The 14,178-nt window shown below is 35.3% G+C and overlaps 1 protein-coding gene across 1 annotated transcript; it reads left to right on the forward strand.

The window, feature by feature from the left end:
• Nucleotides 1-7,123: 7,123 nt before the first annotated feature.
• Nucleotides 7,124-11,050, forward strand: GCK72_013102 (uncharacterized protein; the record flags this gene model as incomplete). Its single annotated transcript, XM_053729645.1, has 6 exons — nt 7,124-7,159; nt 7,274-7,414; nt 9,332-9,489; nt 9,875-9,979; nt 10,028-10,085; nt 10,787-11,050. The coding sequence occupies 6 exons, from the start codon at nt 7,124-7,126 to the stop codon at nt 11,048-11,050; spliced, it is 762 nt and encodes a 253-aa protein (XP_053584417.1).
• Nucleotides 11,051-14,178: the final 3,128 nt, after the last annotated feature.

Genomic DNA, 14,178 nt, shown 5'->3' on the forward strand with positions numbered 1-14,178 from the left:
AACATTTCCCGAGTTTTTTTCATAACACTAAGACTCACATTCTCTTCTACTTCCATTGGCTGCGGACCACTTCCTTTGTCTTCTTTATCTTTAGTTCCGACAACAACGTTTTCGGTGACATTCTTCTGTCCTTCAGCAGTCTGATCCACCAACTCATCATCCGGCGGCACCTCCACTGGCAGCGTCATACTTGACACTGGAACGTATTTTATTATTTTCAGTTTTTCACCGGCAATACCCAGAAGTACGGATAAAACACGGCGGTTATTGATTTATTGACGATAAAAAGATAAAACGCTTTTTATATTATCGATTTTGAAAAGTTTTTATACTTTTCTTATTATTTTCTCACTATTATTAGAAAATGTGAGGGATTCGCGATGAAATGTATCACCGACACGATAAAATTAACTCTTTTCGCTTTTAAGTTGCGAAATTTGCACAAATATTTGTGTTTTTGGCACTTTTCAGAAATTTTCTGTTGAAAAATCGATAATCTCTGTCAATTCGTGATTACACGAAAAGGAATCGAGTTTTCTTTTTGTTTTGATGTAAAAATCGATAGGTCTCTGTCAATTCGTAATTATCACGAAAAGGATTCGATTATTACAGAGCAAAACAATATCTAGTGCTACAATTCTCCACCTTTAGAACGAAAAGGTTACGTTTCGGTCTTGCGACACGATAACTTTTGGCTTCGGCCCCCAAGTAAATAAGAATCACAAATTCGCGAGCGAACTTGCAACACTTATTAGCTAAAACGACGAGAAACACACGAAATACGAGAGAAAACGACGAGAAAGCAATACAATTTATATCAAAACCTGGTTTTGATATAAATTAACTCTGAAAACGCGCAAAACCACACAAAACGCACTTTTTGGAGGATACACTATTTATTCCAAGCCAAACTGGCTAAAATGCACTAAAAACCAAGTAAAACAACACAATATGGGTCAAATACCCAAGCAGAGGTAAGAAAACAAATTAAAACAGCTTCACAACGGTACACACCGTTGCTACAGCCACAAAAACTGAAAAGGAACGCCTTCTCTCTGATGACTTTACTCTTGCCCCCAAAAAAGCGCCAAGGCACCAAGATTGCGCCAAGCTTCTCGTTTGCGTGTTTTGAGTGTTTGTGGACTTCGGGAGGGAAATTTAAATAAGTCTTTTTATAAAAAGACCACGAAATGACATAATATTCCGGTGAAACACCGGACATTTAAATAGTCCTTAATTTGTGAAATTAATCGGAAAATCAAGAAAAACCTCTGCCGACAAAAGACCAACCTACATTGAACTTTCTGAAAATGTTCCAAATGTTACTGTTTTCGACATTTTATGAGAGTGATCAAAAATTGATTCAAGCTGCTGAATAAGACGCAGAACGTTTCTTCCAGAAACCATATTACTAACACAAGGTATTATCAAAAAATATCTTCTGAACCAGAGTTGAACAGGATGCACTTTTTGGAAAAGCGGGATGATGTAATTCCGCTAAACCCTGTTCCGAAATCATTTTATTAGATGCAAACGAATTCGATGAGAATAGAAATCAGAGTTTCATATAAGTTATATTGATGTTCTGAATTCCCCAAGTTCACTATAGTCTCAATTGTAAATGAGGAAGAATTGTGGTGAGATTAGTCGTAAACTGTATGATTTTTTCACTGTATTGGTTATAAATTTCACGGATAACAATTTTGAATTGCTATCGCTCTCCAAAAAAGGCGGATAGGAGTTGTTTTCTTCTGATGCACCGTTAGTTTTCATAGTTTTTGCTAGAAAGATTCTGACAGAAGCAGTTTGAAAAACTGAAAATTTATGCGCAATCATCTACTTATCTTATTAGAATTTCAGTTGAGCTGTGTAGATTTCTCTTAATGATATTGAGGAGTGAGCAAGATGCCATGGAAGATCAAAACTCTATTAGGCGACTGCTTCAAGAATGGAACACAGCACAAGTTCGTATTTCTATTTATGGTCAGCATCTGAAAAAAAAAGATTTGAAGGTTTAACAATGTTTCATTAGAATGGCGATGCCATCATTACTTCTGATTTACTGACTTTTGAGCATTGTCAAAAGAACTAAACTAAGTTTTTTCATTAAAACTTTTAATCAGCGAAATTGAGGTAAATATCAAGAAACAGACAAGTGGAAACAAAGTTGCTATAACAGTTGCGATTGCTTACGCGAATTAAAAATTAAAATCTCATTCTAAAGGATACTTATGTGAGAACATGGAATTTCATTAAGACAAGCTGATGAAACATTGTATTTCTGTCTGGTCTTTCATTTTTTAGGCTCGATATCACCGGAAAGTTGGAAAGTTTCAGAAGAGACAAATGCGCATTCACTGTGAAAAAAAAGCCAGGATTCAGTTTTACAGTTTCAGAACTTTGGTATTCCTGTTACACGCTAGTAGTTTATCAGCCCTAATCTCATACATTCTGATTTCCAGCACCCTCCTGAAGATAACTGAAAATAATTCTGCGACTCTACAAAATAGTCCCTGATCTTGGTCTCTTTGTTTACTGTAAGTCTGTCGAAAAAGAACCAGATGGGAATACGTACAGTTTTATTTTGGATGAGCAGATGTGCTATCATTCCAATGTCATAAATTGAATCCCGTCACTCTCTAATTGTTCGATCAACAGAAATTCTTATGATTTACAACTCTTTAACAGCTGTTTATAGTTTTTCAATCTGCTCCGGGGGAATACTGTCACCATCACCCTCCACTCAATCCCACTCAGACCACTTAATATTGACACTAATTACAAGACAAGGTAACAGATTTCACTAATATCCATGAGAACCGCAACACAGGCTGCACAAGCCACGCCCACTGTTTCCCTGGAGCATGATGGGTGTGGTTTAGTATTAGGAGACATCTCTGTTCCTGTGCTTCGTCATTCCAAGATTTGCCTCCCGCACATGGCAGTCGACAATTGGCTACTTGATTTTTACTGAATCACTAATTTTTATTCCTGTTACTCTCGCTTGCCATCATGAAGGGGTAAGTATTTTTATTTTGTATTTTTTATTACTAATTTTGATTTTTTTCAAGTAAATCTGTTCAATATCCCGACAAGGTTGGAACAAAGTTGATTGGTCTGACCGATGCTGTGGGGATGACAAAGTTTTTAAATGACCCAAAGTACGAGCCAGTTAACATGATCCCTTTTGGTACGAAAAAATACTTTCTCTCGAGACGACCAAAGAAAGAGGATCTACTACCTGGAGGATTCACCAATCTGGCAATAGCCGCTCAGACCACATGTGCTGCCCGTCTTCGCCTCACACAGGCTATGGAGAAGGCAGGAATCGAAAACATGATTTATTGCGACACCGATTCCGTAATCTACAAGGAGAGCATTTGGAGAAAACAAGTTAGAGTCGATGAGAGGCGAGCAGTTGGGTTTCCTGACCGATGAAATACCTGCTGGAAGAAAGTTAAAGGAAGTAGTGGTGATAGCACCCAAAATGTATGCGTTGAGGATGGAGGATCAGCAAGGAACGAGCAGCTATTCAGTCAAGACCAAAGGTCTTAGTCTCACATCGAAAAACTCCGAGGCCATATCATTCAACACCATGAAGGAGACGGTAAGTCAAAACTTGAGAAAAAACGTCTAATTTTTATTCTTACAGATGAACGACTTCATTTCTGAGGGGATTTCGGAACCACTCGTCGCAAAAATGATGACATTCAAGCGAGGAGACAATGCTCTGGATGGACTTTGGACATGTGTTACAGACAAACGAGTCAACCCAAAGATGGATAAGGGACATTATGATGTTCATGGAGTTGTTACACCTTTCGGCCATTTGTCTGCTAATACCTTGTTGATTGATGATTACCCATTTTATGACCAGTGATTTTTTTTAAATTCAAATAAACAATTATAACCAATACAACTTTAAATTAAGAAGAGAGTTAGAGTCTACACAGATAGAAAGTATTTAGGACACGTAAGAGTAAAGATCTTGTCACAGTATTTGGACATGTAAAAAAACGTAAAGTAAAGTCGGAAACTATCCAAAAAGTACTGGGTCTAGTCATGGAGGATACAAAAAGTTTAATTAAAGGTGGTATCATGAAAACGTATTGATAAAACTTATTGCCGGAGAACTTACAGTGGCAATGAAACTAAAATATTTTGTTTCATAGAAAGCATTTAACAGATAAATTTGAATAACAGTGCTCCGGCATTATCATGATTATGCTATAAATCCAATTGTTATTTACTGACGATTGAGGATTAAAAAAGACTAGACTTGTAATCAGTTGAAATGCTAAACATTTTTAAATCTCATTCTAAAAGATCTTTAGGAGTACCAAAAGAATAGGGAAGGTCATTTAGACAAGCTGATGTCACATTTGGCCTCGATATCACCGTGAAAAATAAAACCAGGATTTGCAAATGGAAATTCTGAGACATGAAAGTTTTGACTACATTCGTATTTTATCAATTTCAGTATTACAGTTTCTGAAGTTGGGTATTCACGATAATAGTGGATCAGTCTTAAGATCCGTTATTGATGCGATTATCTGAACACAAAATAAAAATAATTTTTATTCCGAGAACCTTGTTGACGGAACCTGCTACATGGAAAATGTGAAAATTTCAAATTAATTCAGAAATCCATCACCTTCCTGAAAAAAAAGATTCTACTCTTAGTGATACACGAATCGATAGCGTTAGTTAGATAGTTCAGTTATTTTTTGTCTGAAACACTGTTTCAACATAATAACTTACGTGTATTTATTTTTGAAAAGTAATTTTTCATTGATTACTATTCTCAATCTTCCGAAAATTTCATGTCCTACATTGTTCCTACAATGTCCTTTTGCCATTAGAACTCAATATCAATAAATGAAACAGTTTTTTATGTATGAAGAAAACCAATTTTTGTGCTGACTATCACTATTGCCATTCTGGGAACCAAAACAAGCTGGCTATATGAAGCTGATGTTTATATTTCACTATCCATAGGGTAAACAGTTTGATAACCATTACGATTAGACTGAAAAGCAGGAAAAAAGTTTCACTATTCCCCCAAACTTCTCACGAATCATATGACAACCAGTGATTTACTGAAAAGACTGCATTACTGCGCAATTTTTTTCGGCTTCATAAAGTTTTTATGTATTAAGCCACATAAAATGGGATTAATTGGTATGAAATACTCTTTTGTGATACCCTGATTTGAAACAAAAAAGTTCCATTTCGAAACCCTTTGCACTGGTTTCAGTTCGAGAGGCTTTTTTAATTGTTAATTGTCAATCAATTACATGCGTTTCTAATTCACACAGATTAAAGGGCGACATAAAAAGTTACGTCACCACTGTTTTGAGCATAGAGAAGTGATTTGACACATTTCGGTCCATAATTTCCCGTTTCAATAGATTCATATGCACAGCATGTTTCTTATGGAATATTGATAAGGTAGCAACTGTTGGAGACTTTTGAACTTTCACGTAACACAGTTCAGCTACATACTATCGTTTCAATTTCTGTTGAGCACAAACAGTCCCAACACACTAACTACAAGTCTTTTCATAATTATTAGAAATTTTGAAACACTCCTTCTTGACAATTTCAAAAAATACAAAGTTTTCTTCTTTTTTTGTGACTTTTTTCTGTGGATTTCCGTCTTCGTAGCCTCATTTCCATTGGCTGAATGTATTGGAATTTCGTTGACGCAAAATTTCTCAAAACCTTCAGAGCTTGTTAGCTCAAAAATTACATCTATTTACTATTGTCGTTCTACGAATTTTCAAAAAGAATTCAGCTCATAAACCGTCTGAATATTAGTTTGGGCAAGTTTTTTCAGAAAAAATGTTTCAACATTTTCATAAAGTTCTCAGAAAGCACATGAAAAGCGGTAAACCCTTCCATAACAGCTTTTCGGCTATGTAAAGTTTGTATGTAATAATCCATGTTAATCACGTTATTAACGCTCTCTTCTTATTGTTCTCGTCAAACTCAATCTGACAAGGGTTCCGCTTCCTTCAAGTCGGAACATATGGGGCTTGTTGTGTAAAAACACACTTTGGGATTCAACCACTTTTATTTATAACCAACTTTCCTTTACGAAGTCTATCGAACAGATGTCAGTTCAAGAACCTATTCAAATTCTTATTTGTCAATTAGAAGCGCTGATAAAACCTAATTTCAGTGTAATTCTAATCAAACCACGACAGAGTACCACGTTGCTGATTTTTTTCCAAAACTATATATTTTCAAGATTTTTATGTGATATCCCGTTTCAATAGCTCCATTTTATGATTAATGCCTATTGGAATATTGCTCTAGTCCTTTTTATACACTTTAACATATGCCTAGCTAAAATCGTGGCAATTTCAACGAAACACTGTTCCAACGCACTTACTTATACTGTTTAGCAATTTCAGAGTAATTGGATAGAAACTTTAGATGCTTGATTATTTCAAAAAAGAGAAGGGGTTTCATTTCGTGTTCCATAATCTCCTGTTTCAGTAGCTTCATTTTACAGTACTTATCTGAATGAATACGATGCACAATGTTCCAGCACACTAACATATACGGTTTGGCATTTTCAGAGTAATAAGGTAGGAATTTCTCTCCTGTTCTTGATAATTAAAAAAAATGTTTTCTTGTTTCTTTTCGTGTTCCACAATGGCCTGTTTCACAGGCGTCATTTATATTATCTATCTGAATGAATGAAATTGAACTTCTGCCACACTCACTAAACTTTATCAACATCCTTCAGAGCCTATGTAGCTCAAAATTTACCACTTTTTATTATTAATTTGAATACCAATGTTTTTATTCAAATTGATAATGCATGTTCCAGGCATCCCTCTTTTCTTTTTATCATCTGCAACCACGCTCTATTTTACCCAAAAAACCTTTCCATGTACATATAATTGGTTTCCCATTTTTTTATTTGCGTGCACTAGGAAATGACGTTTCTCTTTCTGCGTCTCTTCTCTATTTCTCTATTTCTCTATTTCTCTATTTCTCTCTGGTTCAATTTTATTTTATGAACTTTTGGAAAGCAAATGTCGTAAAATTTCTTCACTTTCTCCCAATTTTCTTATATCATTTCATTTTTTTCAGTTTCGCTTCGAACAAGATGCCGATTTCCGTCGATATTATGTATTCTGATGTGGTGAGTTGTCTTTCAGTTTTTTTCAGTTTCTTTAATTTAATATGAAATGGATTTTTTTCCCTAATACTGCTCTCATTTGCGCTTAAAAAACTTTTTTTTTCATAAAACGTTTAGATAGCCACAATCGACGATGGAATCAATGAAAAAGTGACATTGACAGACGAGACTGACGTGTCGAATAAGGTGAAAGAGTACTTGGATGAGAAGTATGTGAAGACGAATGATGTGGAATTGGAGCACGTTTCGATTCTGTTGGTGAGTCATTTTGAAACATTTTGGAATGGTGTGTTCCGCTAAGTTAGCATATTAATACATCATTAGGATCTGAAAACATAACTTAGAAACAGAAATTTCTTTGATGTCAGCATTTGCTTCAAGGGGGACACCATTATTCCAAAGAATGTAAGGTTTTTGATATGAATCGATTCAGAAAGCCAGGGAGAAGAGAAAATTCTCTCAAAGCTAGGTCTGAAATTCAGTCTGAAGCGAGATATGAGGCCTCAAAGTGTCAAAAATCGCTCCTCCTCATGCAGTTTTTCAGTACATTTTTTAAAATTTTTATTTTTCATTAAAATAGAAATTCTCCTCGTCGTGGAGATGAATGCTCATTTTTCAAATTTCATCTTGAAAACTTTTTAAATATATTCCTTTCACGTGCAGAGAGAAGAAAGAGTTCCCATTGAAATGCACTGAAAAAGTGCACAACGAGGAGCGATTTTTGGCACTCTGAAGTCTCATAACTCGCTTCAGACTGATTTTCAGACATAGCTCCGTGAAGATTTTTTCTTTTCCCTGGTTTTCTAAATCGACCTTCAAAAAATTATATTTTACTGTTTTTCATGTTCCTCAAATTAAGAGAAGCTCATATAGTATACTCTCTAATTCTTTGATGCATCTAAAAATTAGTTTTATGAAAAATAGAATTTAAAACGGTTTCATTTTTATGATAAGTGTTTCTAGATCTTCACGAAACGATGCATATTTCCCCAAAGAAATTAATGTTTGTGGATTTAAAAATAAGCCCCGTTTCAAATAGATGGGAATTGATCTAGCTTATTGTACGGTATTAGTTCAACATTGCTGAAGTACTGAAGTCTTCCCCTTGTAAATATCTCTGCTTCTTACTACTAGTTAGTCGATATCTTTTACAGTCCAAGCAGCCGCTTTCTGTGTAGAAACTTTGAATGTATTGGAATGATTTCGGAGTCCCCGTGACACTTTTTCATGTGCTATGAAACCGAACAAAAACTTTCAGTTTCTGAACATTGACAAAATCGGTGAACAATTTTTAATGGCATTCGGTATTTGTTGTTCGCACCCTTGTATATTCCATTCAAAACAAAACGATTTATTATTGCACTCCCAAAGGTCGAGCACCTAGGTTAGAGAGTTCTAAAATCCGGTGCCATTGTTGTAGTTGTTGGGAGTACGTTGTCGTGGAGGCGTAGATTCCGAAGCACAACTGACAAAAATTTCACGGGAACTCATCCCGTATTCACCAATTGTGTATTGAGTCGCTACTCATTCAAATACGGATAAGGAATAACAAACTAGTGTTGTTGAATTGAGCGGAAGCGTCATACTAGTTCATGATGATTCTGGTCAAAACAATGTTAGTATACGGTGCTCTGTTTTTCGGTTTCCAAAAATTGTGATATCCACTTTCAAATCTGATAACTCAATTCCCAACGAATTTAAGGCTCTGAGAAACTTTCATAACTTTTGTTCTTCACGGACACTCTTTTAAAAATCTCATGATAGACTTTGGAAAACATTTTTCACAGTTTATATATACTTTATGAGTTATTTTTGTAACTGTAACTAGTAAGTTTTAAACGAAAATTTCATGACTGACCGCTTGTTAGACGAAGGTTTGAATAGACTGGATTTCTATTTGACCCAAAAATTTTGTTTCGTGGTTTTTGCCAATTTTTTGTTTATTATCAGTCCCAAACCATGAATACCATCTCGGCAAGTGTCGCCAAGTCTAGGCCAAACCCCTCGCCTCCACAAGTCTGGGAGAAGGCTGCCACAAGTCTTGGCCAAACTTTGCGCTTGTCGCCGCGTTGAGAGACTGGTCCCCAAGTCTTGGCCAAAGTTTGAATATTGATTTTTCAGCATTCAACCTCTTTATTAATTATTCGATTTTTATCACATTTCACTTATTTTCAGTCTCTTTCGAATGTCGTTTACCTTATTTGGGTTTTTCTAACTGATTTTATTCCACTACCGTATTCAGAGAAAAATGAAAAGGACGACAATTCGAGAAAAATTCGATATAGAAAAGGAACGATTGGAGAGAAGAAAGGTTCAAACCAAGAGAAAAACACGTGAGTGTTAAGAAAAAAAATTCGGAGAAAAAAAATGTTATTGAAGAAGAAATTCTCGATAGCGCCCTTATTAGAAAAAGAAGAGAAATCGGAGAGTTCGAGAATAGGATATCAAACAATGTCTCAATCGAAGACAATTTCGAAATTTTGGAACCGATGAGCTCTGAAATGATCGACTTGAACTGGGAACCACAACCTTCTATTCTACATTTTCATGGTAGTTTATTACCTTTTTTTCTTACCTCCGAGGAATTGTCGAAAAAATAAGTATTATTCAGAATTCAAATCTTCTACTCGCTCTATTAGAACAATGCATGATTCGATTGAGGAACCTGACGATTTCGGTGAGAAAGAAAAAGTAGATTTAACTATTCAAACTTTTCAGGTTTTTCATCAAGCTTGGTTCCGATGCTCACGACGAAATCAAATATCGACGTCAAGTGAGGGATACTGTGGAATCAGTGATCAATACAAGCATCAACTATTCGCTGTGAGTCAATTCCTATGGGGATAAATAATCAACAGTCATTTAATACAGACAAAACCTTCGTAACTACCACTACGACATTGATCTGGAGCAACTTGTTTATTGCTCGGTAAGTTAGAAATCCGCATTAAAAAAACAATTCTCGTCTTCAGAATCGGAAATTCTGCCATTTGCACTACCGATGGGACGATGTGAAGGCAATGAGACAGAAACGCATCGGATTCTCCAATCGACGACGACATGAACCCTTATCCCATCAACGAAAACTAACAAATGTTTTCCCAGTTCCTTTTTTCATGTTCCCATTATTATATTCATTATTTGTTATTATGTTCTTTTCTATTTTGCTTTCAAATAAATTAAATCGATACAAAAATTTTAGAAGAAAAATGAGAAAGCCAATACAACAAATCTACAAGTTTAGGACAAGCTTTCCACAAGTCTAGGCGCACATCTCCCACAAGTCTTGGCCTGCTTTTACGTAACACTTGTGGGAGATGTGCGCCTAGACTTGTGGGAGGCTCGTGCTAGACTTGGCGACACTTGCCGAGATTTCTTCCGTGTGTTATGAAAATCCACAAAATGTTCTGTTTCGGATATTTGAAAAGTTTGCGAGCTATTCCCAGCACCGTTGGGTTGTTCATTGGTATTCGCTCATTATCCACCGATTACTTCTAGAGTCGCTACGCAGCGAACAGTTACAGTTTGAGCTAGTTTTACGGTTTCGATAGTGGAAATGCTTTAAATACAAGACTAAAAATAGTTGTGATAAAAAATGTTTCTGAAACAGAAAAAAAAACTCTCTTCCAGCTCTCCTACACCAATCCACCTCAACTTCCATCCTCCTTTCCATGCAAGAGCTGGAATATCAAGTGTGAATCCCATACTCCATACGTCATCAATCTTCTGAATTCCATCCCATTAAACTGTGATTCGCTGAAAATCGAAGTGGAAGATTTCGGATTTTATGGACTGTTGAAAGATATGGAACAAGTGAAAACTGCAAAGAAATTGCAATTGAAAAGAACTAATTTGGAGGAATGGATTTCAGAGTGTAGCAATTTGGAAAGTTGAAGGCGGAGTATTTGAATGAACATGACTATTATCATCCTTAAATGAATTTTTATATTTTGATGACGCTGATTTCGGATTTCTAAATTATTACTGATTCTCATTATTGTTATAAACTTGGTTTATTGGTTTCTTTTATCTAATTTTTTTGTATTCTTTTGATGGTATATCTTTCGAAAAAATTCCAGTTCCAGATATCTCATTTCTCAGAACTGACCCATTCTAAAACAGTGATTGATAGAAATAATTGAAAAAATTGACAGATTCTGGCTTTTAATGGGGTTATTCATGTCCGGAAGAAACGTTTTTTTTTCCCCTCGATTCATTTACCGGAAAAAAGGGAGACTCCTATTCTGAAGGAAAAGTTATGCATGTTCTTTTGTTCTCAAAAATAACCAAATGAAATCAAGGAGAGAAACACCCAAAAATAGAAACAAGAAAGCGATTATGGGGCTATTCATCCTCGGAAAACGTGTTTCCCTCGAATCATTCACCAGAAAAAAAGTTTTTTCGACGTTTTTTCCGGTAAATGAATCGAGGGAAAAAAACGTTTCTTCCGGACATGAATAACCTAAAGGATCCTTAGGAATACCAAAAGAATAGGGAAGTTCATTTAGACAAGCTGATGTCATATTTGGGCTCGATATCACCGTGAAAAAAATATAACTAGGATTTGCAAATGGAAATTCTGAGACATGAAAGTTTCGACTACAACCGTATTTGATCAATTTCAGTATTACAGTTTCTGAAGTTGGGTATTCACGCTAATAGTGGATCAGTCTTAAGATCCCTTATTGATGCGATGATTTGAACACAAAATAAAAATAATTTTTATTCCGAGAACCTTGTTGACGGAACCTGCTACATAGGAAATGTGAAGAAATTTCGAAGTAATTCAGAATTCCTGGTCCTTTCTGAAAATAAATCTTTCTACTCTTTGTGATACTTGCATCGATAGCGTTGGTTAGATAGTTCAGCTATTTATTGTCGGAAACACTGTTTCAACATAATAACTTTGAAAAGTAATTCTCCATTTATTACTATATCTTAAGTGAAAATGAAAATAGAATCGAGTAGAGATTTACAATCTGACAGGTTGATCGACTCCTAATTTTAATTTTGAAGCGAGTTATCTCAAGGCCCGCCCAAGGCCCGGGCCGTCTCTGTGACAACTTTGAAAACTATCACTATTGCCATTCGAACTGACACAGAACAAACCGGATATATGATGCTGATAATAACACATTCCATTAGGTAAACAGCTCGGACATCGGTTTGATTCACCAACCTGAAAATAACTGTTTCATCTCTTTTATAATCATATCGGAAACAACATGAAAATCATTCGACCAATATTGCAGAAAGAAACATTGAAAACAGTTCGGAAAGCGTTATAATTCGGTATTGAAACGCTAAACTTTCTTAACGAAACCCATCGGGTCAGATTTCAATTCCAGAGACCATTTTAATTGTTAATTGTCAATCAATTAAATGCGTTTCTATTCCACGCAGATTAAACGAAAAGATAAATAGTAACTCCATCACTCGTTTGAGCCTAGGAGAGTGTTTTGACACATTTTGTTCCATAATATCCCGTTTCAATAGATTCATATCCACAACATGTCTTATGGAATACTGGTGCATATCGCTCTAATCTTCAAAATTCCTATTGGACACAGACAGTTCCAATAAACTAACTTTAAGTCTTTTCACAATTTTTGGAATTTTGAAACACTCCTTCTTGATAATTTCAAAATATGAAGAGTTTCCTTTTTTTTTGTTTTTTTCAGGGGTATTCCGTTTCCGTATCCTCATATCCACGAGTGGTCTGGCCGAATGTATTGGAATTTCGTTGACGCAAAATTTCTCAAAAACCTTCAGAGCTTGTTAGCTCAAAAATTAGATATTTTTACTATTGTTGTTCTACGAATTTTCAAAAAGAATTCAGCTCATAAACCGTCTGAATATTAGTTTGGGCAAGTTTTTCAGAAAAAATGTTTCAACATTTTCATAAAGTTCTCAGAAAGCACATGAAAAGCGGTACTTCCATTTACAACTTTTCGGCTATGTAAAGTTTTTATGTAATAATTCATGTTAATCACGTTGTAAACCCTCTCTTCTTATTGTTCGCGTCAAATTCATTCTGACAAGGGTTCCGCTTCCTTCAAGTCGGAACATATGGGACTTGTTGTGTAAAAACACACTTTGGGATTCACCCACTTTCAATACCAACTTTCCTTTACGAAGTCTATCAAGCAAATGTCAATTCAAGAACCTATTCAAATTCTTATTTGTTGATAAAACCTAATTTCAGTGTATTTCTAATCAAACCACGACAGAGGAGGTTACAGTACCACGTTATTGATTTTTTCAAATAATTAGCAGCTTTTTGTTAATCTTTTCTGTGACCTACCGTTTCAATATCTCCATTTTCAAGATTCATGCCTATTGGAATATTGCTCTAGCCTTTCTCACACTATCACAAAACATAGTCCGGCTGAAATCGTGGAAATTTCTACGGAACACGGTTCCAATACACTTACTTATACTGTTTAGCAATTTCAGAGTAAATTGATAGAAACTTTACATGTTTGATTATTTCAAAAAAAGAAAAAGGGTTTCTTTTTTCTTTTCATGTTCCATAATATCCTGTTTCAGTAGCTTCATTTTACAGTACCTATCTGAATGAATACAATCTTGCGCATAAATAGTGAAACTGCAAAACTTCCCCAAAATCTTTCAATCGTCAGACTATTAGTTTGGAAGAATTTTACCAAAAAAATGTTTCAACATTTTCATAAAGTTCTCAGATAGCACCGGTGAATCCAGTGCAGTTGTGGTTTTTACAAAAAATATTGTGTTTTTTAAGTTTTTTTCTGTGATATGCGGTTTCAATAGCTATATTTTCACGATGCACACTATTCCGACACACTTATTCGGTTCTCTGCCTTTTATGAGTAATTTGATATGTAAAATTCTCTCACTTACATAATCACTTCAAAAGGAAGAAAAACGCGTTACCTTCGTAATCCATAATGTCCTGTTTCACAGGCATCATTTATAGTATCCATCTGAATGAATAGGACTGGAACGTTATGAATCCGAAAACCTTTCCCAAAAACCTTCAAAGC

Source organism: Caenorhabditis remanei, chromosome IV (genome assembly GCF_010183535.1).
Source record: "Caenorhabditis remanei strain PX506 chromosome IV, whole genome shotgun sequence".
Classification (NCBI taxonomy): Eukaryota; Metazoa; Nematoda; class Chromadorea; order Rhabditida; family Rhabditidae; genus Caenorhabditis; species Caenorhabditis remanei.